Source organism: Ipomoea nil, unplaced genomic scaffold, assembly GCF_001879475.1.
Source record: "Ipomoea nil cultivar Tokyo-kokei standard unplaced genomic scaffold, Asagao_1.1 scaffold0706, whole genome shotgun sequence".
Classification (NCBI taxonomy): Eukaryota; Viridiplantae; Streptophyta; class Magnoliopsida; order Solanales; family Convolvulaceae; genus Ipomoea; species Ipomoea nil.
This window is the reverse complement of record NW_017617134.1, coordinates 506,380-530,565: the sequence shown is the minus strand read 5'-3', so window position 1 is coordinate 530,565 and position 24,186 is coordinate 506,380. Positions and strand designations below refer to the sequence as shown.

Genomic DNA, 24,186 nt, shown 5'->3' with positions numbered 1-24,186 from the left:
CCGATATCGAAAGGTAAGAGTCTAGAGAGGGGGGCCGGGGGGTGGGGTGAATAGACTCTTAAGCGATTTTAAAATTTTAATACCATAGATGTATATGCAGCGGAAAATATGTGTTCTTGTTAGTTTTCTTGCACTTTTAGTTTGAAAGATGTTGCTTAGGTTTGATATGAATGCAATGCAATACTGATAAGTCATAATAAATAAGAGAGGTAGAGAGAGAGAGATTTTATAGTGGTTCGGTTGTTAACGAAGCCTACGTCACTCTTCTTTCACAACTCACGAAAGGGTTTGTACTATCACTCCTTAGTACAAACTAAACCAAGCTAGCTTCCTTGATTACTAAGCCGGATAACAACTTGCTAAGGTTTTTCAACTCCTTCTGAGTTTACTCCGCATCTATCAACTTCTTAAGAGTTGAGTGTTGGAAAATATTGATGGAATCTCCAACTTGAAATCTTGACTTAATGGAGCTTGATCTTCGTATCAACTTGTGCAAGATTTCTCTTTGGTGTGAAGACTTAAGAGCTAGATCGTCTTTTTTAAAGAGTCTTCACAAACACACATTGGTTGCAAAATAACTTGTAGCTTTGAGAGAGTTTGAAAGCTTTCCAATAACAATAGAGTGATAACCATAGAGTTATATGCAGCGGAAAATATGTGTTCTTGTTAGTTTTCTTGCACTTTTAGTTTGAAAGATGTTGCTTAGGTTTGATATGAATGCAATGCAATACTAATAAGTAATAATAAATAAGAGAGGTAGAGAGAGAGAGAGATTTTATAGTGGTTCGGTTGTTAACGGAGCCTGCGTCACTCTTCTTTCACAACTCACGGAAGGGTTTGTACTATCACTCCTTAGTACAAACTAAACCAAGCTAGCTTCCTTGATCACTAAGCCGGATAACAACTTGCTAAGGTTTTTCAACTCCTTTTGAGTTTACTCCGCATCTATCAACTTCTTAAGAGTTGAGTGTTGGAAAATATTAATGGAATCTCCAACTTGAAATCTTGACTTAATGGAGCTTGATCTTCGTATCAACTTGTGCAAGATTTCTCTTTGGTGTGAAGACTTAAGAGCTAGATCGTCTTTTTTAAAGAGTCTTCACAAACACACATTGGTTGCAAAATAACTTGTAGCTTTGAGAGAGTTTGAAAGCTTTCCAATAGCAATAGAGTGATAACCATAGAGTTATATGCAGCGGAAAATATGTGTTCTTGTTAGTTTTCTTGCACTTTTAGTTTGAAAGATGTTGCTTAGGTTTGATATGAATGCAATGCAATACTAATAAGTAATAATAAATAAGAGAGGTAGAGAGAGAGAGAGATTTTATAGTGGTTCGGTTGTTAACGAAGCCTACGTCACTCTTCTTTCACAACTCACGAAAGGGTTTGTACTATCACTCCTTAGTACAAACTAAACCAAGCTAGCTTCCTTGATCACTAAGGCGGATAACAACTTGCTAAGGTTTTTCAACTCCTTCTGAGTTTACTCCGCATCTATCAACTTCTTAAGAGTTGACTGTTGGAAAATATTGATGGAATCTCCAACTTGAAATCTTGACTTAATGGAGCTTGATCTTCGTATCAACTTGTGCAAGATTCCGCTTTGGTGTGAAGACTTAAGAGCTAGATCGTCTTTTTTAAAGAGTCTTCACAAACACACATTGGTTGCAAAATAACTTGTAGCTTTGAGAGAGTTTGAAAGCTTTTCAATAGCAATAGAGTGATAACCATAGAGTTATATGCAGCGGAAAATATGTGTTCTTGTTAGTTTTCTTGCACTTTTAGTTTGAAAGATGTTGCTTAGGTTTGATATGAATGCAATGCAATACTAATAAGTAATAATAAATAAGAGAGGTAGAGAGAGAGAGAGAGATTTTATAGTGGTTCGGTTGTTAACGAAGCCTACGTCACTCTTCTTTCACAACTCACGAAAGGGTTTGTACTATCACTCCTTAGTACAAACTAAACCAAGCTAGCTTCCTTGATCACTAAGCCGGATAACAACTTGCTAAGGTTTTTCAACTCCTTCTGAGTTTACTCCGCATCTATCAACTTCTTAAGAGTTGAGTGTTGGAAAATATTGATGGAATCTCCAACTTGAAATCTTGACTTAATGGAGCTTGATCTTCGTATCAACTTGTGCAAGATTTCTCTTTGGTGTGAAGACTTAAGAGCTAGATCGTCTTTTTTAAAGAGTCTTCACAAACACACATTGGTTGCAAAATAACTTGTAGCTTTGAGAGAGTTTGAAAGCTTTCCAATAGCAATAGAGTGATAACCATAGAGTTATATGCAGCGGAAAATATGTGTTCTTGTTAGTTTTCTTGCACTTTTAGTTTGAAAGATGTTGCTTAGGTTTGATATGAATGGCAATCCCGTCAACAAAAATTTAAAGTTAACCTGTTAAAAATATTAATTACTCTTTTTTTTAGAGTTAAGTGGCTTATTTGCTTTTTTTTTTTTTTTTTTTTTTTGAGTTCAATGGCTTATTTGGGGGTTATTTGAGTTCGATAGCTTAATTATTTTTTCCCAAATAGTTCAGTGGCTTATTTGTACTTTATCTCAATTATTTATATCTAAGTTCAAACTTCGGGTATAAACACCGTCACAATTATGATAGGATCGAACCCGACCCCAATCCGTGCATGCCCAACCCACTTTTGCCCGCAAATTATGCCGTGGAATCGTGTTCACCGAGAATGGTGAACACAAGTCAAAACGACGTCGTTTTTAGGCAAAAAAAAAAAAAAATCGCAGATGTGGAGTTAACGGCGCGTTACTGATCAAATTATGAATTTTCTGTTATGAGATTATAAATTTTATGAAAATTCATAATCTCATAACAGAAAATTCATAATCTCACAACAGAAAATTCATAATCTCACAACAGAAAATTCATAATCTCATAACAGAAAATTCATAATCTTATAACAGAAAATTCATAATCTCATGGTTCCAAAGTGAATGTGTAGGCATGGTTCCAAAGTGAATGTGCAGGCATGGATTCATAATTTATGAATGTCCGTGATTTCGGACGGGAATATGTAGGCATGGTTCCAAAGTGAATGTGCATGCATGAATTCATAATTTATGAATGTCCGAAACTCCGAAATTGTGAATGTAATGAAAATTCATAATCTCATAACAGAAAATTCATAATCGCATAACAGAAAATTCATAATCTCATAACAGAAAATTCATAATCTCATAACAGAAAATTCATAATCTCATGGTTCCAAAGTGAATGTGTAGGCATGATTCCAAAGTGAATGTGCAGGCATGGATTCATAATTTATGAATGTCCGTGATTTCGGACGGGAATATGTAGGCATGGTTCCAAAGTGAATGTGCAGGCATGAATTCATAATTTATGAATGTCCGAAATTATGAATGTAATGAAAATTCATAATCTCATAACAGAAAATTCATAATCGCATAACAGAAAATTCATAATCTCATAACTGAAAATTCATAATCTCATAACAGAAAATTCATAATCTTATAACAGAAAATTCATAATCTCATGGTTCCAAAGTGAATGTGTAGGCATGGTTCCAAAGTGAATGTGCAGCCATGGATTCATAATTTATGAATGTCCGTGATTTCGGACGGGAATGTGTAGGCATGGTTCCAAAGTGAATGTGCAGGCATAAATTCATAATTTATAAATGTCCGAAATCTTTGTTCACCTCAAATTAAAGTGAAACCGCAAAATGTGAAAATAAAGAAGAAAAGTCACGCAATTAAAAAAAAAAAAAAAAAAAAAAAAAAAAAAAAAAACGTGTTCACCATTTCCATGGCATAACGTCTGACTTTTGCCTATATGCGGGTTGCCTTTCCAGTTTTGAGCTTCCAAGGAAACTTAATTAATAATTAAGCGACCGCTCAGCGCAGTGACTGTTACTGCATTTTAGTTTTTACGGTGATCGCTAACTAGTACTGTCGAAATTGGTACTCCTCCCAATTCTTTCCATGGAAGCATCACGCTAAATGATCTCTAATCCCACCGCACAACAGGAAGGGGAAGAGGTTAGCAACTATATATATATATATATATATATATATATATATATATATATATATATTAATTACGATTTGTAATATTGAATTGATTTCCTTTCACTTAGAACATCACTTCTTGTTCTTGTGTTCTTTACAAATTCGAAAACAGCTTTGAATGTGGTTCATTCTTGGTTTAGTGGTTTTGCATTATCCAATTCAAAGGTGAGGTGAGTCACTGAGTTGTATTTGTGTGAGTGAAAGTCGTGTAGGTGTTGTGTTTGATTAAAATTCTCTACCATATTTTCTATCGTCTTTGATTTTGTAGCATTGTTTTGGGCAACTAGAGAAACACGCAGCGTGAGATAAACCTAGTCTTTGTGATCCGAGTCAGTAAAGGACCTAAATCAGTTTAGTTTCTCCATAACTGGTCAGTTCAGATTAAGAAGGGAGCCACTCTCATTGGAAGTGGATAACCTTGTAATTTTCGAGCTAACAACCTGACTAACTTGACTGAATTTCCCCTAGCAGCATGAATGTGGGTAAACCCCGCCGACCTTATTAGCTGGCAAAAAACTACAAGCTTAAGTTACCCGGTCAATAATATCCGACAAAAGACCACATGCCTAAATTACCCATAGTTTATGGAGACAAATCAAGAAGGTTAGGATTTGAACTTGTGACCCTATGGTTACAAGTTTGTATCCTTGGGTTAACCCTAGCAGCATTTGTTCATCTGATAGTATTATGGCATCCATGGCAACTCCACCCTCAACACTTACGTTGAAAACTCGGTGCCACTAACGTTGTCTGTCAACATCCCCTCCGCTAAGAGAACCGTAATGGTGGACGTGAGAGCTCAAGACACAATCACGACCGTCAAAGCATACATCGAGGCCAAAGAAAACATCCCTCCAAACCAGTACACTTTGTTTCACGATGGAAAGGCGCTGGAAGAGGATAAAACCTTAGCGTTTCTCGAGATCAATTCGACGCTGCTTCTTCACATGATCTGTAATCCCAAGGAAACCTTGAAGGTCTCAGTGAAAACGTTAACCGGAGAAATCGTGGAGACACAGCTTAGGATGTTGTACACCATTCTGGACGTGAAAGGCGTGGTTGAGAGCAAAGTTGGGTACCCAGTGAAGGTTCTTGGATATAGAGGAAAGCTGCTGGAGGATTCAGAGACTGTGTCATATTATAACATCGAGGATGGGTCCATCTTGGAGATCCTGCCACGAGCTACTCAGATAATCATCAAACGGATTGGGGAAAGCACATGCTTTGAAGTGTTCCTATGGGGATCTGTTAAAAATCTGAAAGAAGCGATCTGATAATGTGCAGAAGCTGATGTTTGAGGGGAATATCCTGTATGATTCCAAGGAATTGGCAAGCTATGGATTCAGGAAAGACTCAACCATTCATTTATTTTGAGAACACCTTGCATCCGGTTGCCTTCCAAGGATCCAGCTCGTTGCAATTCTCCACGAGTTTGTAGTTGAACATCCGCGCAATCTCATAAACGTAGAGAGACAGTCCGTGGGTGATTTCCAGGAGAACGTGTTTGGAGAGATGGGCGTAGCTGCCAAAAGTGACGTACAAAACGGAGCCGTGGGGTTTCTTGTCGAGCCACTGGGTGCAGTCGGACTCCGACCAGAGGCTCGTCGCCACTGCGCTCTGGGCGAACACCGGCGGGAAGATGGGGCCCACCGTGAAAAACGGCTTCTTTTCTAGCCGCCACGGTTTCGTGCTCGAGCTCTTGGACGGTGTTGCACAACACGAAATCTGTGTTTCTTGCGTCTTGGAACGAGTTGTAAATTATCTGGTGGCATACCGTCTCCGTTTCCGTTTCTTGAATGTACGACATCAAATCCTTCACCTCAATTGATCTCACTCTAGGCACGTACTTGATGGTGTCCTCACGCACGTAAATTCAGTCAAAGTGGCCGTTGAGGCGCAAGAGATGGAGGTGATAATAAAGGGTAAAAACCAAAGCAGGTTCCGTCCAGAAAGAAATATACAGAAGCTTATATTTCTTGGCCAGTTTTCCGGGGAAGACGAAGAAACTATCGGCGATCAAGCAGTTAACGGGAGGGCCGCCGGAATTCGCAGACGACGTCAAGATGGATTTTCTTGAGAGCCTCCTCGACGTGGGCGGGATAGACATGCAGGAACGAGGCCATGAACTGGTCGTGGGAGGCCGTTGGAGATGGTGACGTAGTGGATGTCGAGGCCGGGCTTGCGGATGTCGGAGAAGATGTCGTCGTCCCAGCGGTTGCTCTTGGTGAGGTGGTAGTGCACGGAATAGGTGTTGATGAAGGTGACGACGAAGCCTTCTCCAGGTTGACGAGGAAGAAGAATTTGTTTGTTTGTTTGTTTTTTTGTTTTTTTTTTTTTTTGAAATAAGAAAGAAGAAAAATTTTAATAAATAAAATATATGAAATTACCTTTTTATCCTTAAATTTAACAGTTTTATGGATATAATTTTAACGGAGGATCAAAATTGTTAACATTTTCAAAGTCGATGACTTAATTGGGTAAAAAAAAATTATCGAGGACTAAATTGGTAAATTTATAATAGTCGAGGGACCATTTCAGTAATAAACTCAAATTTAAAATTAAATAGCATAATAGTTTTATGCTTTTTTATTCTCAACTTATATCTTTGGCTCTATTTTTAAACGTCTTATAATATATACTAGTTTTTTACACGCATTGCGCGATTGAGATAATGCCCAATATTTTTTTTAATAAGTACTTTAAAGTATATCAATGCAATATTATATTGAAATTGTTTATACATAGATAATTGAATGTTGAATTTGTGTATTTAAATAGGTAATTTTAAGTTTACAAATGCAAGATAATATAGTCAAGATTGATTATAATTGTCAATAAAATAATTGTATAGGTATTATTGAAATCAAATACGGGACATAAGGGAGAGCAAATGGAAATTAGGGCATAAAATATTAAATATATACTAATATTGAAGAGCTAACCGTTGATTGCCAAATAAGGACATTGCGAGGTAATTTCCCACTTCAATTTGTTGTGTGATTTGAATACTCTTTTTGTAAATAAATCTCCCAAGTAGTTAATATGATTGGCTTAATTATATTTTTTTATTTTTTTAAACAATTATTATTATTATTATTATTATTATTATTATTATTATTATTATTATTATTATTATTATTATTAAATATATGTATACCTTAGGTCATTTTACATGTTAATCTAAACAGCTAATTTTTTTCAAATATCTTTTTATCAACCGTTGATATAATTCGCTGCTCAAATCCGCTAACTGTTGATTGTCAAACAAGAACATTGCGAGTTAGTTCTCACTTAAATTTGTTGTGTGATTTGAATACTCTCTTTGTCAACAAATTCCTCAAATAGTTAATATAATTGACTTTATTAATTATATTTTTTAAATTTTTTCATGGTATTAATAAAATACTTGGTAAATAAATATATAGCATTATTTTGTATTATAACTTTGATATTTAATTAAAAAATAGTGCACAAAAAAGATAATAGACAATGTAGTGAATATAATCAATTGATGAATTTGAATGTAAAGAATTTTTACATTGGAAAAATATAAAGACAATATAACTAATAAAATTATTTCTCTTAATTAATTTATTGATAAGGAATAATTGTTTTTAATAAAGACATTGTAGGGACAATGTAGCGAATATAATCAATTGATGAATTTGAATGTAAAGAATTTTTATATTGAAGAAAAATAAAGACAATAGAATTAATGAAATTATTTCTCTTATTTAATTTATTAATAATGAATAATTTTTTTGAATAAAGACATTGTACACACATAATTCAAAATTAAAGAAATGCATGTGTATTATTTTTTGTTGTAGCTACTAAATTATTATTTTTAATTTAGTAAGAGTAAAATAGAGTACTAATTATGCCAATTTTGATTGGGATGAGTTTTGAACCTGAGACCTTTCTTATTGAAATCAATGAGTAAGTTAACGGTGAACTAACAGAAACTAACGGAGAATATAATATTTAACGGAAAAGTTAACGGATAATCATATAATTAAGGATAAATTAGTAAATCTCAAGAAAAAATTAAAATCTGATCAAATCTGAGCCATTCATTTGATTAAAAAATTTGACCGCCATTTTTTCTACCCATTATAGGCCTAACTCTCTTGGGCTCTTATTAGTATATATATATATAGTATAGTGTGTGTGTGTATATATATATATATATATATATATATATATATATATATATATATATATATATCAGCTGAATCAAATATATTCTGATTCGTATTCGAATTCGGGTTCGTATTCAAATATAGCTCTTAAAATAGGAAACAAAAGATTGGTCGAAAGAAAACTTGGTCAGTCGGTCATTAATGAATTCTTAGCTTGCTGTTCTTTTCCAATGGGGCGTACTTATTAGAACTCTATGTATTTGAGTTAGTTTATAATTCTTTATCCCAATCATTATATGACTCTTCTTTGTATATATATTCTTATTATCTGTACTCTTTGTAATCATCTTATTGAATACAATTCACTTCCTTGTATATATATATTCTCATTATCTGTACTCTTTATAATCATCTCATTCAATACAGTTCATTCAGTTCTCTTCCTGTACCCGCAAGACTCAAGAATTTGTGCATGTCATCACTACAGTGTGTTGTATAGAATAGAGGATTAAGCTGCTTTTACATTCCCGGATAAGAACGTATATAATAAAAGGACAGAAACGATGTCGTAATAGGTCGTGAAGACCGTATATTGTATTATATACCGTAAATAGGCTATTACAATGGTTTGTTAGTACAAAACATGTAATTAAGATAGAATATGTCTTGTTAGGACAAGTAAGGAGACTTTTATACAAGCTAAACCCCCCAACCGCCACCCCCTAAAACGGGGGTAGTTGGATCTCCAAGTTGACCATTGAGTCCTTCCGGCCAAATCACAGACCAAAAATCACCGGAAATATGTAAATCATTTTTTATTATTTAATTATGAGGATAAATAATTGGTCATTTCCTTCTTCCTCCTTCTTCTTCCTTCGTCCTTCGAAAATATACGCCGGCGTATATTAATGTCTTAGAAGAGGATTAAAATGGGAACCAATTGCAGTCCAATATATGAGAATTTGAATTCCATTTTCAAGATATCCGACGTCAAGATTTCAAGAACCAAATGCACTGGAAAGTCATCAATGGAAGCTACTCTCAATTTATCCCCCATTTTCATCCACAAAATCTACAGTCCAAAATCGAAAAAAATAAATAAATAAACACTCAGAAATATGAAAGCTATCAAAACCCAAAAATACGAAGAAATATGAAAAAATATGAAAGCTATCAAAAAAAATTCAAAACTTTTCAAGCAAAGCTTCAAAAGAAATTTAAAAACCCAGATCTCAAAACTATACAGGAAGCCAAAATTCAAAGAAAATCAACCCAGATCTTGGTAAGCATTTACGAGCTCTGGAATGCGGCGGTGGCTTCGGATTCAGGGATGTCCGATTGGCGCTACAAGCTAATTTCTTATAAGCGGAGCGAATTTCGTCAGGACTGCAGTCTCGCCTCACGCCGAGAACCTCGTAGAGGCATTGCTTATCACGCAATTTGAGAGAGGATTATGGATGCCATGTCAAAGGACTTTTCCTCGGACGCGGAGTGCTGCGACTTGCATATTTCACGAATAAGTGCTCACTTATTTGAAGAAGATTTATCTCGCAGGTGTTGAAGAAGGTGACCGGAGAGATGCAGGGATGGTTGAAGATCACATTGGCGGCGGTGCCGACCAGAGTTCTTGTTTCTCTGGTGATTATGGTTATCCAGAAAGCATGTTGTCGTGGGAGATGAGGGGTTGAAGAACGGCGATCGGAGATTATGGAGGATGGGCCGGCCGGGAGATCGGAGAAGAAGAAGGAAGAAGAAAGAAGAATTTGAAATGACCATTTTACCCCTCAAATATTTAATAAACTAAGGGATTGTATTTTTCCGACCAAAATCCACCGGTGATTTGGCCGGAAGGACTTAATGTGTAAAAAAAAAAAATTTACTAAAAGGACTAAATCTGTTAGTTTTAAAAGTCACAAACTGAAATTACCACCTCCCCTATAGTCATAGGACAAAAAGTGTAATTTTCTCTTATTATTATTATTATTATTATTATTATTATTATTATTATTATTATTATTATTATTATTATTATTATTATTATTTATACTAATTTAAATATAAAAAATCTTATTATTATTTATAATTATTTAAATATAAAAAATCTTAATATAAAATAATAATATTGGTCACCTAATTTTTGCGCATCAGACAATACTAGTTATATATATATGTAGCAATGATAAAAGAACTTCGAAAGTAGAATCCCAAAATACAACACCAGGCCAGATATGACGTAGCAAGGAATCATCAAAAGCGTTATGGAAGAAGTTTACAAATTTAATACTATCAAATGAACGAATGCTTCTAGGGTAACCCGGCAAATATAAACTTGTAACGTCAGCCAAGTTAATCAGGTTGTTAGTTCAGAAATAACAAATTAAGTTATCCACCGCCAATAATAAAAGTGATCCCCTTCTTGATTTGAGCTGACAAGCTATGAACAAATTAAACGGATTTAGGTTGTTTACTGCTTCAGGTTATTAAGATTAAGGGTGTGTTTGGTTCGCACATAGGAATCGGAATCGGAATGAGTATCAAATACTTGATAATGATAATAGATTTTGGTAAAAATATTTAACATGTTTGGTAGTAAGGTGGAATGGGAATGGTTACTAATAGTAGTGCTTGAGAATGAATAAGAGAATGAAACTCTTATTATATTTGGGTATATGAATTTTTCAATTGATGGGGTATTCGAAACTCATAGTAATATTCTAAAAACTTATCAACCAAACAACAACAATCACTTTCATACATATTTCTATGGGCAAAACCCACCAACCAAACACACCCTAAGTTTATCTAGTGACTATTTAGGCTGCTGGTTTCTCTAATCATCCAAAAGAATGCTACCAAATCAAACATGATAGAAAATATGGTAGAGAATTTCAATCGAACACAACACCTACACGACTTTCACTCACACAAATACAACTCACCTGCTTTTGTTGCGCCATGTGATTAGAGCTCTGCTGAGAAGATGCTTCCATTTCCATGGAGAAAGTTCATAGTAGAACCAACATGGAGAGTACCTATTATTATATATAATTAACTGAGCAGCCGCTTAATCTAATCTAATCTAACTCTATAATAAAGCAAAAAAATTTTGCCAATCATTTTTTCCCGCCCATTGGATAAAACGCCGTTGTGCATTTTTATGCAATCATTGTTTCCCGCCCATTGCATACTACGCCGTTTTGACACTATCAAATAATTACATATTATTTAATGCCCTGTATAATTAAATTCCCCATTGGGATTCGACTTAGCCCTTTTTAAAGCAAAAAACTCTTTGTATTCTAAAGTATATCAGATATACCCATTACCAAGGGTACTATATTAATTAAACAGGGCATACATGAATTCAAATTCAATGGACGGTTCGTTTACCAAAATACGGCATTAAAGGATAGTAATGATATACTTGATTATCTTCAACTATAAATACATCATCATACTAGAACACTTCTACTGCATATCAAATACGTGATTTCCAGAACTGCATTTCGTCTAAAGCCATGGTTCCAGTGTATATCTTGGCAAGAGATATTAGTCCTATGATAACTGAGGCAGCCATGAATTTGCGACTGGTGCGTACCTACGATATTTTGCAAAGCAGAGATAGTCAAAAATTAAAATGCAGAGAATGAGTCTTTCACAATGAAGAGGTAAATTTCTGGCCTTTCGTTTTATTGATTCATTATTTTTTGAATATGGTAAACATGTAAAACATAGATTGTTGGTATGGTAACACAGATTTGAGCTTTAGCTATGGAAAACATGCAAACATAGATTTCAGTACTGGGAAGATGCTAATCATGCAAACACAGATTTTAGTACTGGGAAGATGTTTATGAGTACTATTTCTGATATCTATGAACGCAGAGAGGTATATTTTTATTATATACTAAAACATAGATTGTTGGTATGGTAACACAGATTTGAGCTATAGCTATGGTAAACATGCAAACATAGATTTCAGTACTGGGAAGATGCTAAATATGCAAACTCAGATTTTAGTACTGGGAAGATGGTTATGAGTACTATTTCTGATATCTATGAACGCAGAGAGGTATATTTTTATTATACTAAATAACTTTTTAAATATCTAGATGGTATATTATTTAATTTTTTTTTTAAATTTTGGTTGCAGTTTGGAGACTACTGGGAGCCCTGTAAGATTGTTGTTATTAAATCTAACATATATGACAGGTACTATGACTGTTGCAAGTGTCCAGTATGTAACAAAGAACTGGATTTTAAAAATGGAATGTATTTGTGCAAAAAATGTAGTAGAAGTTGACTTGTGGATGTTTTAAGATATAGGGTCAATGTTCTGTGTTGTTGGATGTTAATGGTGATGGACCTTTGTTACTTTGGGATCGTGAATGTGTTGAGGTTTTAGGTATGAAAGACGGAGCTCAAATCTACTCAGCAAAAGGTGAGTACAATGCTATTTTTCACTATATCTTAATTAATCTATACCTCTATACATAGATTGTATCGGTACTGCTAACTAAATTTGTTCTCATTTTTTAGGTGGTTAGAAAAATCCCCAAAGAGCTTGAAAGTTTGGTAGGTCTTGGAATAGCCAATTTGTAATTCAAATTAAGAATGACTCATCTCTATTTGCTATTTTCAGCCTTGGACTTCTTGATAGTAACCATAAACATTTGACTTCAAAGTTGCAACTTAAAGATGATGATGAGGTGAGTTAAGTATTCAGTTTTGATAAAAATGTTTTATCTATATATCATTAAGGTTGCATTTTCTAACTCATTTTATGCTGACCAAGAAAGGACTGTTAATTGGTTTGACAGTAGCAGAGTTGAAAACATTGTATCCAAGTTGTAAAAATCATTTCACCGTCTACTTTTAATAATCTTTGAAACTTAATACTATGAGTAAACTAATGCAGACTATGAACTTGACTTAGGAAAATGGGAAGATACCTATGGAAGACTTTGGTTTGGTCTATCATTGGTATTTAAAATTGCTGCTAGAAAGGAACAATTTGACAATCTACTTACTGCATTTCCTGTGGTAAAAATTGAGAAAGACAGTGCAGCCAGAAGATCAACATGACATTGATGATGTAAGGTTCCTAACTAAATATAATTCTAATCTATATTTAATTGTTATTTTCGGAAATGAAATATAATCTCTAATTTGTAAAATGCTTGCAGGAATTCTTCAAAGAGGATGATGATGAGGCTGAAATTCATTAACTGCTTTGAAACCAGTGAAGGAATTGAGTGGTGATTGAAGTGGTTCAGTGAAAAGAAATCTTCTAGAGGAATTATCATGCACCTAAAGCTCAAAAAAGAATAACCAAGTGAATGTGAAGCTGGAAAAAGTGGCATGTGACCTAGAATAGCTTGGTTTCTGAAAAAATCTTTTTGGACTGGTGGGTTGTGAAACAATATTCAGAACTGTATTCCAGCTTTGTTTGACATCTAAAACATTATTTTGGACTGTGGTTTTTGCCCCAAGTGCCAATGATGTGTAAGTTTGAACTATTGGTTTCTATGTGACAGATTTATATTAGCTATCTTGCAGTTTTCTTAAGTTATTTTCATGCGTTGATTCAGGAAAGATGGTGATGTAATGGAATAAAGATTTGTAACTTAGGCTGAGAATTGGCTATTGACAATCTAGACAAATAAAATTAGTCATTAATAATAATAGCATATGCACCTCTTTTTTTTTTTTTTTTGTAGAATAAACCACATTCCACATTTAACAGTGACAGATGAGTTGAATCCTGCAAAATTGGAAGACAATTTAAGGCAAACTGATATTAAAGACAATTTAAGGCAAACTGATATTTATGACTATTAAAGAAACTCTAATTCAACTACTAAATTCAAACATTAGTAGTTTTGCAGGATGAACAAACATCCAATCTATATGATAAAATCCAAAATCCCAACTACACATGCTACCTTGGCAAATTTGCATAGTAGCAAAGAAAAATCTTTAAAAAGTAAAATAACCTGATACTGTTGATCATGAAACGTGAAATAACAATTAAAGAATAAAATTAGTAGTATTAAACAAGTCTTTGAAGATATTAGTAGATCATCAAATTCCATATCAAAATAAATTAACATTTGAGCACAAGGAAAAAAAGTGACGGTTGTGAAAAAACTTTATCCTATTGGTTAAAGGTGGAGTTATAGAATTCAAGTATTACTTCTAAGTAGACAAAAAATGGTGTTTTGTCTACATCTATTTCGATGAAATGACAACACACAAGAGAGAGATATGCTAAACTGTTAGTGTTCATACATAATTAGTGAAAACAACTAATTCATTATGTCAAAATACTGTTAAAATGCTATGATCACATGTGTGTTTATCAAAGTAATATTACTCTGCAAAAAAAAATAATCATTTCCACTGAAAGATCACAATTATGAAAATGAAACAAAATTTGAAAAAGGGGCTGAGCAATTTCTTAAATATATTCTAACTACTAACGCACACAATTGTGAAGAGGTGCTTGCTGGATGACCTTTCATCAACCAAGGCGTCAAAGAAAGTGAAAGAGAGTGGATTGAAAATAAAAAAACTGGATTAGTATTTGGGCTGATTAAAAAGGATTTTGGTTTTCTGTTCCTATTTGAACTCTGGTAACTTTGACTGTGATTTTGGCAGTTTGATTATGTGCGTTTAGTGGCATGATTACTTTGGGTATTCATTAAAAACATCAGACACTATGAGCTGAATTAAGCTATCTTGATTTTTTTATTTTTTTTTGCAGGAATCAAGCTGTGTGAGTGCAGTTGAAGAGACCTAAAAAAAAAAAAAAAAAAAAAAAAAAAAAAAAAAAAGCTGGACAAGCTGTGCATCAAATTAGACCAAAATAATGAAGAAATCAAGATCTACCAGATAAAAGAACAGTCTTGGTTCAACAAGAACAGGATAGTGAATCACACAAGATGTACCTTAGACTCGACAAACTGAATTCTAAGTCCAAAGTTCACAGTACATGAACTATGGAGCTTTTAGTTGATGTGGAACTTAACTTTGTAAGTAAAAGTTAAGTGAGGAGCATGTAGATTGTACCAGATTGTAGATATCTCATCCTGATGGTTAATCAACTGATAAAACTAATTCTATCAAACTGCTCTAAGTATGAATTAAACTTACATGCCATTTTGGTGGTATGTCAGTCTTATTGATTAACCACCATACAACACTACTTAAAACACAAACAAAAGTTAACACTAAATTAAATTATCAGAATTGCAATTTAAACAGTCAGAAAAAAAAACTTTGTGATTCAAAATTATAGTAAAAGAAGTAAATTAACTCGAATTTAATTAGTAGTAACTTACCTAATTTAAAGCGTAAAGATGAAAACTTGCTGGTAGGGTGTGTAAGGATTCCTGTGATGGTTGTTTCCTGCAATAGTTCATTCAAAACCATAATTATGCTCCATAGGAGAAAGCAAAACACTAAGTACATACTATCAAAGTTAAAAAATAGGGAAAAAAATGTGATTCAAAAGGCATAGTAAAATAATGATATTATACCCAAAAAAATGTGATTCAAAAGGCATCGTAAAATAATGATTTAAGGAACATAATCATTTAAACCCTTTTGTTAAAGTGCTATCAATTCTACTCATGCTTTCTATTTTGCTATTGGCTTAAGTGTCAATTTAAAACTCATATTTCACATTAAAACTTCTATTACTCTAAATCTATATTGGTTACTATTTGTTTATCTAATTTGTTGTATTAGCCTTTTTTTTTTTGTCACTTAATAATTTTGCAGGTCCTACTCTAAATAACAGTCAGTGAAGAGAATTAAGCAGAATAATGGAAAGTCATAAGTTGCTACAACATTGAAGTCATGATACCCCTATTCTATGGCAAGGAATTCAAGTTTACTGGCAAAGTCCAGTGAAACAGAGTACTGAAGTCATCAATAATCAAGTGTAAAGGAAAGCAGTTGATGTACTTTTTCAATAATAAGTATAAAGGAAAGCAGTTGATGTACTCTATCACAAGAGCATCTTCTACTTAATCAATATTTGCATAGATGTGAAACACAGATATTTGCAGGGTTCTTGGGATGCAGTTTGTCAGTTATGCACATGTGTTTTTAAAAATGATCAAAACAAGTTTAAAAAATGATTAAAATTTGAGTACCTTTGAGAGCTATGTCTTCATACACCTTTAATAACAAGTTTGATCAATTTCATACTACTTCTAAATGTGTTGATTGTAGCTTTAATGCCTCCAAATATTTTTCCTAAAATAAAATATAAGTTAGCAAAGTTAATTGTAATGCTTTTATGGATTTAAAAAAAAAAAAATGAAAGAATTAACTTAGAGCTTAATTAGAAAACCTCTAATAGTCTGGGAAAATGTATTTTTGCAGTGAATACAAACCTCAGTAAAAACCAATATGAAAATCGGTAAATTTAAGCTTTAGATTTCATAAATTAGGGCAGCTTTATAGACATAAAATTAGGGGAAAAATACTCGAAAGATTTACATTGCAAATGAGACAAAATCGAAACATTCCAGAATCAAAACCGAAACAACTGGGTGTAAGCCTTTTATTTTTTGCAGAACCAAATCGTAATTTGTAAGCTAAGCATTTCCAGAAATTATGTAAGATAATACTACATCTAAACAAAAATTAGGTAGGTTAATTGTAAAAATTTGACACAAAAAAAGAGAAAGGAATACATATCTGAGTGTTAGCCTTCAATCCTTCTGTTTCGATGCTTAGTAGGGTTTCCATCAGATCGAAGAGAGATAAATCAGAGATGAGAAATGAAGAACGGGAAGTTAAGAATGAGAAGCAGAGATGTTCTAAGGCTTTCGAAAGTGGAAATGCTATTATTAGTATAATATATATATTAATTAAAAAGCAAAAATTGTTTGTTGTTCACTAATGAGGTATGCTGTGCATCATGGTGCATACGGATGCCAAAACGACGTCGTTTTATTAAAAAACGCGCGTCTCCCCTTTAAAAAAATTCAGGTTCGATTCCCAGCAACAACATTATATTGTTCATTCATTCTGGAATTATAGTTCATAGATTATGGAATTATGGAATTGTAGTTCATCGATTCTGAAATTTTAGTTTATAGATTATGGAATTTTAGTTCATTCATTCTGGAATTTTTAGTTCATAGATTAGATTATGGAATTATAGTTCATCGATTATGGAATTATAGTTCATATGTTGTTGCTGGGAATCAAACTTGATTTTTTTTTTAAAGGGGAGACGCGTGTTTTATTAAAACGACGTCGTTTTTGCATCCGTATGCACCATGCATGGTGCATACGAATGCACAGCATAATTTGCCCACTAATGCTATACACGTGTAGGTATAGCATAATAATCTTTAGTTTTCTTATTTGCAAAATGTAAACCAATTATATATGGTTTTTTTAATATATGTTTAGCCTTTTATTTATTATATGTTCAAGATATACATGTATTATAATTGTATCATAGTTTTCTTTACTATGTAACTATGTTCAGCATATTGACTGCTTAGATATGATTAATATTTTATACTTGAGCCAAAGTTATTTTTTGAACTAACTACATATTTGGACTTTTGGACTTTTAAATCATTTACAAATATATATATTTGTGGGACATAATTTTTTGTTTGTGCCTAATAAATAAAATAGTATTTGGGTTATATATACAAAATTATAATTATATATTTGGGTTATCGTTTCAAAAATTTTATATGGCCGTGCATCGCACGGGATGCAAAGATATACATTTTCAGAAATGCCAATTGCAAATTTTGAGACCTATAATATAATATCAAATAGGTTGATACAAGAAGAATTGGCATGTGATTGTCTTGCTCAGGAGAAAGAGAATCAGGAATTGGTATGCCAATTAACAGAAAAGCAAAAGGTAATATATGATGAGGTGTTAAGAGATATTGAAGGCAAAGCTAGGGGGTTATTCTTCGTTTATGGTTATGGAGGTACTGGTAAGACGTTCTTGTGGGGGTGAAAATAGTTTTAAATGTTGCATATAGTGGCATAGCTTCTCTTTTGTTACCAGGCGGCAAGACTGCACATTTTCGGTTCGTCATACCTATATCTGTCAATGAAGATTCCACTTGCAACATAAGTCAGGGCACCCCATTGGCTGAGCTTACTATGCAAAGCAAGTTGATCATATGGGATGAAGCTCCAATGATGCACAAATTTTGTTTTGAAGCCCTAGACAGAATTATGATGGATTTTTTGCGCTCTAAAAATCCAAATAGTTATGATATGACATTTGGTGGTAAAACGATTATTTTTTGTGGCGATTTTAGGAAAATTCTTCCAGTAATTCCAAAAGGCACAAGATAAGATATTGTTGGGGCGAGCATAAATTCGTCATATCTTTGGAGATCCTGTAAAGTATTTGGGTTAACTAAGAATCTACGCCTAAGAAGTGTACAATCACCGATTGAGGCTAAACAAATTGAAGAGTTTGAAAACTGGATAGCTAATATAGGTAACGGTACACTTGGTAATTCAAGGGATAGTGAAGCAGATTTTACAATTCCAGATCTATTTTTGCTCAGGTCTGATGATGATCTTATTGCTACAATTGTTGATAACACCATCCCTAGCTCTGGACGTGGTAATGAGGATCTGTCATATCTTAAGGATAGTGCTATATTGGCTCCAACATTGGATGTGGTAGATAACATTAACAAATACATGAATGATCGTAATCCAGCTGAAGGTAGGACTTACTTGAATTGTGATTCAGTTTGTAAGTCAGATTCAAATGCTGATATGTTAGCGGATTTGCACACTCCTGAATTCTTGAATGGTCTGCGATGTTCTGGAGTACCTAATCATGCTTTTACTTTGAAAGTTGGGTCACCGGTTATGCTCTTGAGAAATATTGATCACACTCTTGGCTTATGCAACGATACAAGATTAATTGTAACAAGGTTAGCTGATCACATGTTGGAAGCTCAGATCATGTGCGGTACAAGATTGCTTTTCAAATTCCAGAATGTCACTTACCCCGTCAGATCCAAGATTGCCTTTCAAATTCCAACGAAAGCAATTTCCTTTGATGCTATCCTATGCCATGACAATAAACAAAAGCCAATGACAAACTCTTTCAAAAGTGGGATTGTTTTTAAAAAGACCCGTCTTTAACCATGGCCAAATGTACGTAGATATTTCAAGAGTTAGTAATCCAATGGGTTTTAAAATATTGATTTGTGGCGAAAATAATACATGTCTAAGTAAGACAAAAAATGTTTTGTACAAAAAAGTTTTCAATAATGTGCAATAAAATTTCAATTTGTTTCTTTTCAAATTTATTAGATTTTCAATAACTATATTTTACACTGTATATTCCATATACTATATATATAGCCGTGCATCGCACGGGTGCAACTACTAGTTAAATATGAAGCATTAAACTTCATGGGAAGATGGAACGACACGCCATGCCGTTTGAATTCTACGATGTTGCCCATTTCGTTTAACTAAAATTATTACAATTATTACAAATAAAATAAAAGGAAAATAGCATTTTTTTTCTCCAGAATTATATGTTTATAGCTAATTTTTTTCTTTTAATTATTCATGTAACCATATTAGCTCCCTCTATTGCTTATACGTAGGGATGATCACGGTTCGGGTCAAACTGAACCAAACACTATAACAATCGAATTCAAAATTTTTGGTTATGATTCAGATCCAGAACCCAATATTTGGATTTCAGTTTATTAAAATCATGAATAAAAAAATTGGATCCTGAACCGTGAACCGCCGATTCGAATTGGAACAACTACTAGCATTAGTTTAATAGTGTGTGTTTTTTTACATTTATTCTGATTCTCACATATAAGTATATATGACCGCGATTTGGTTTTGATTTTGAATTGCCGGTTCACGGTTCCGGATTATCCAGTTTGAACGGTTGGTTCAAACTTTATTTTAAAATAGTCTAAATTTAACAATAAATGTATTTTATTTTATCAGTTCGGAACATGAACCAGCCGTTCCAGTTCACGATTTTAATAAACTCTAAATATCGAGTTTTGATTCTAAATTATAATCGGAATATTTCAGTTTGGTTGCTATATTGTCGGTTAGATTTAAACCAAATCGTGGTAATAATTTGTTGGAAAAGAAAAATAAATTAAATCTTTATTTTAAGAGTAATATGTCCATTTAACATTTCAAGGAGAAAAATTGTCACTTGAATAATTTATGGGGAAAAAATGTTATAAGTATATAACTCAAGAACAAAAAAAAATTATTTTCCCTAAAATAAACAAAAAGGGCTACAATACCTTTTTTGTTTTTACTTTCATGCAGTTATACATCTTTTCTCACACATAATTTTCATCTTCATACGTGTCTATAAAGGCAAAATTTCCTTACACTTACACCCCTGCCTAGGGCTGCAAACAAGCTGAGCTGAGCTCGAGCTCGATAGAACCTTAAAATTGAAGCTTGAGTTTTGCTCGTGAATTTTTTATATAGCTCGAGTGTACGAGCTCAAGTCAACCTTGACTCAACTGGCTTGAATTGAGATCAAATTTTCGAGGTCAAGTTCGAGTTAGATTGCTTGAACTTTCAAGTTCGAGTTTGAGCTCAAGTTCAACCTATTTAATTCAATGCTACAATTAATAATATAAATATAAATTAATCTATCCCTACATAAATAATTATCAACTTTATAAAATTTAGAGTCCAAAATAAAATATCACACTTATGTTCCAACCATAAAAACTTTAAAAAATCTCTAGTGTTATTTTATACTCTCTAGTTTTTACAAGGGGTTGGAAATTCACAAAACAATGAACTCATAATGTCAACTTTCATCCCAAAAGATTGAATTTCCAACCCAAAGACCTCACACACTCTGGTCCAGAAGAGCATTTATGATGATGTAAATCATGGTAACTCAGCTGAACTACAGAGGCTAGACACTTCCTTAATGCGCACAAAGAGCCCCTCACAAAACAATGAACTCATAATGTCAACTTTAGGAACATTGCAGAGAGTATAAGTATATTTCTTGAAGGCAACCCATACAACTAATATATACAGAGTAGTATTTAAGATTTGAGATTTGATATTAATTAATCATTATCATACATAACACATTATAAATCTCACAATTAATATTAAAAAAAAAGGAAAAAAAAATCACAAATAAAAAAAATAAAAATAAAAATAGAATTAGGAATAAATCTTGCAAATCACAAATTTTAATTCTAATAAAAAGATAAATTAAATACGTACACATAAGATATTATAAATCTGGGTTTCAAAAAAAAAAAATTATAAATCTCACAATTAATTAAGAAGGAAAAAAATTTTAAAAATCACAAATCACAAATGAAAATACAATTAGAATTAGAAATAAATCTCACAAATCATAATTTTAATTTTAATAAAAAGATAAAATTTAAAATATACATCTAACGGGCATTGGCAATACCAAGAGGCATAGTGAACAAGTTTCAAACCTTAGATCTTTAAGGACACATGCTATCTTAGACCTCAATGACCCGTGTATATATAATAATATATTATCTACTTCTATTGAATATTAATTTTGAGGTGCCTTTAATTATACCAATTTTAAAACTATAGGAACTAAATTGCATAAAAATAAAATATAATATAATGACTAAATTACACAAAATCATATAATATATGGATCTTCTAGGTACTTTGACCATTGATGACAAAGATGATTGTTATTTTGTGTGTGTTAGAGGTGTTGAGGTGGATATGTTCGGTTTTAACGATGATTTAAATTTCTAGCAATATTTTAAAAGCAGTATATAATGCAAACTAAACGACAACAAATAATACTTGACTGGTAAAGATTAGGGTTTTTATGGCATAACCATAGAGAAGAGAGCCGTATGTAACAGCACCCCATCAAGAAAAAGAACAGCAAGCTAAGCATTCATCAATTACAGACCAACCAATCTTTTGTTTCCTATCTTAAGAGCTAATATTAAACTGTTGGGAAATAGCTGCAGTACAGTTGCAGAAAGCTAAGTCACATGAACTAACTTTGCTGACAACTGAATGTTTGAGTCTTTCCGGAGTCCATAGCTTGCCAATTCCTGGGAATCATCCAGGGTTTTCCCCTCAAACACCAGCTTCTGCACATGAACTGGCAGCCCCAACGTCTTAAAGATGGCTTCTTTCAGATTTTTAACCGATTCCCATAAGAACACTTGAAAGCATGTGCTTTTCTCACCCCATTTGATGAATATCTGAGTAGCTGGTGGCACGATCTCCAAGATGGACCCATCCACGATGTTATAATATGACACAGTCTTTGAATCCTTCAGCTGCTTTTCTCCAAATGCAAGACTCATCACTGGGTACCCAACTTTGCTCTCAACCACGCTTTTCACGTCCAGAATGGTGTACAACATCCTAAGCTCTGTCACCACAGTTTCTGCCGTTAATGTTTTCACTGAAACCTTCAAGGTATCCCTGGGGTTAGAGATCATGTGAAGAAGCCGCGTAGAATTTGAACCCCCTATGATCTCAAGAAACGCTAGAGTTTTATCCTCTTCCACCGGCTTTCCATTGTAAAACAGAGTGTACTGATCGGAAGGGATGTTTTCTTTGGCCTCGATATATGATTTGACAGTCTTGATGGTGTCTTGAGCTCTCACGTCCACCATTACGGTTCTCTTGGCAGAGGGGATCTTGACAGACAACCTTAATGGCACCGAGTTTTCATCGTAAGCGTTGAGGGTGGTGTTGCCATAGATGCCACAATCAACAAGCCTTTTGTCATTCTCGAGGCGTATGCCGTCCAAGAAGAGGTGTTGGAGGCATTCTTGTATGCCTTCCTCTTGGCTTAACAAGGTTTTCAGTCTGCCAACGGTCTCGGATTTGTTAATCTTTACACTCACAGTTTTAGTAATCCTCAAAGATATGTTTATCTGCCAGGAATTATGTAGCAAATGAGAAGAGAACTTAGAGAGCAGAATCGGCAAAAACATCAGATATGACTTAGCAAGGAATCATCAAATGCGTTATGGAAAGAGTTTACAAATCAAGCCACAAATAATACTATCAAATGATTATCCACAAGATCATCAAATGCGTCAGGTTATTGGTTTGAAAATCACAAGATTATCCACTCCCAATGAGAGTGACCCCGACTCCTTCTTGATTCAAGCTGACCAGCTTAGACAAACTAAAATGATTTAGGTTTTACTGGTTCGGGTCACAATGACAAAGTTTATCCATTGACTATTCAGGCTGCAAATTTCACTATTCACCCAAAAGAATGCTACCAAATCAAAGATGATAGAAAATATGGTACAGAAATTTAATCGAACACAACACCGACACAACTTTCACTCACACAAATACAACTCACTTCACCTTGAATTGGATAATGCAAAACCCTAAACCAAGAATGAACCACTTTCAAAGCTGTTTTCGAATTTGTAAAGATCACAAGAACAAGAAGTGATGTTCTAATCAAGGAAATGAAATCAATTCAACATTACAAATCGATTCAACATTACAAATCGTAATATATATACCTCTTCGCCTTCCTGTTGTGCGGTGGGATTAGAGATCATTTCGTCTGACGCTTCCATGGAAAGAATTCGGAAGAGTACCAATTTCGACACCGTAAGAACTAAAATGCAGTAACAGTCACTGCGTTGAGCGGTCGCTTGATTATTAATTTTCCTTGGAAGTTCGAAACTGGAAAGGCTAACCCTCAAATGGGCACGGATTGTGACGGTTTTTATACTCAAAAGTTTGAACATTTGTTCTGGTTCAATTAATTCAGGTAGGTTCTTTAACCGGTGTGGATATATAGTTCACTAATTCTGGAGGTTCAATTAATTCAGGTAGGTTCTTTAACCGGTGTGGATATATAGTTCACTAATTCTGGATATATAGTTCATTAATTTTTGATATATAGTTCACTGATTCTGGATATATAGTTCACTAATTCTGG

At 33.6% G+C, this 24,186-nt stretch overlaps 3 protein-coding genes, 1 long non-coding RNA gene and 1 pseudogene across 5 annotated transcripts; 2 read left to right on the top strand and 3 right to left on the bottom strand.

The window, feature by feature from the left end:
* Positions 1 to 4,841: 4,841 nt before the first annotated feature.
* On the top strand, positions 4,842 to 5,333 carry LOC109176381 (polyubiquitin-like). Its single transcript, XM_019325819.1, has one exon. It carries the CDS (start codon positions 4,842 to 4,844, stop codon positions 5,331 to 5,333), a length of 492 nt encoding a protein of 163 aa, XP_019181364.1.
* A 91-nt stretch (positions 5,334 to 5,424) lies between these two features.
* On the bottom strand, positions 5,425 to 11,191 carry LOC109176380 (annotated as a pseudogene).
* Positions 11,192 to 11,567: 376 nt separating this feature from the next.
* On the bottom strand, positions 11,568 to 17,040 carry LOC109176527. 2 transcript variants are annotated; one of them, XR_002053394.1, is made up of 5 exons: positions 16,910 to 17,032; positions 16,364 to 16,466; positions 15,545 to 15,611; positions 13,899 to 13,965; positions 11,568 to 11,799 (listed from the first exon to the last, which is right to left on the bottom strand). It is a non-coding gene; the product is annotated as an uncharacterized LOC109176527 (long non-coding RNA). The 2 variants fall into 2 exon arrangements; XR_002053393.1 differs by having other exon boundaries at positions 16,364 to 17,040.
* Positions 17,041 to 17,976: 936 nt separating this feature from the next.
* On the top strand, positions 17,977 to 19,367 carry LOC109176378. Its single transcript, XM_019325818.1, has 3 exons — positions 17,977 to 18,187; positions 18,262 to 18,533; positions 18,627 to 19,367. Exons 1-3 carry the CDS (start codon positions 17,977 to 17,979, stop codon positions 19,365 to 19,367), a joined length of 1,224 nt encoding a protein of 407 aa, XP_019181363.1.
* Positions 19,368 to 22,052: 2,685 nt separating this feature from the next.
* LOC109176522 lies at positions 22,053 to 23,939 on the bottom strand. Its single transcript, XM_019325980.1, has 2 exons — positions 23,762 to 23,939; positions 22,053 to 23,149 (listed from the first exon to the last, which is right to left on the bottom strand). Exons 1-2 carry the CDS (start codon positions 23,816 to 23,818, stop codon positions 22,241 to 22,243), a joined length of 966 nt encoding a protein of 321 aa, XP_019181525.1. The 5' UTR covers positions 23,819 to 23,939; the 3' UTR covers positions 22,053 to 22,240.
* Between the last annotated feature and the right edge of the window lie 247 nt (positions 23,940 to 24,186).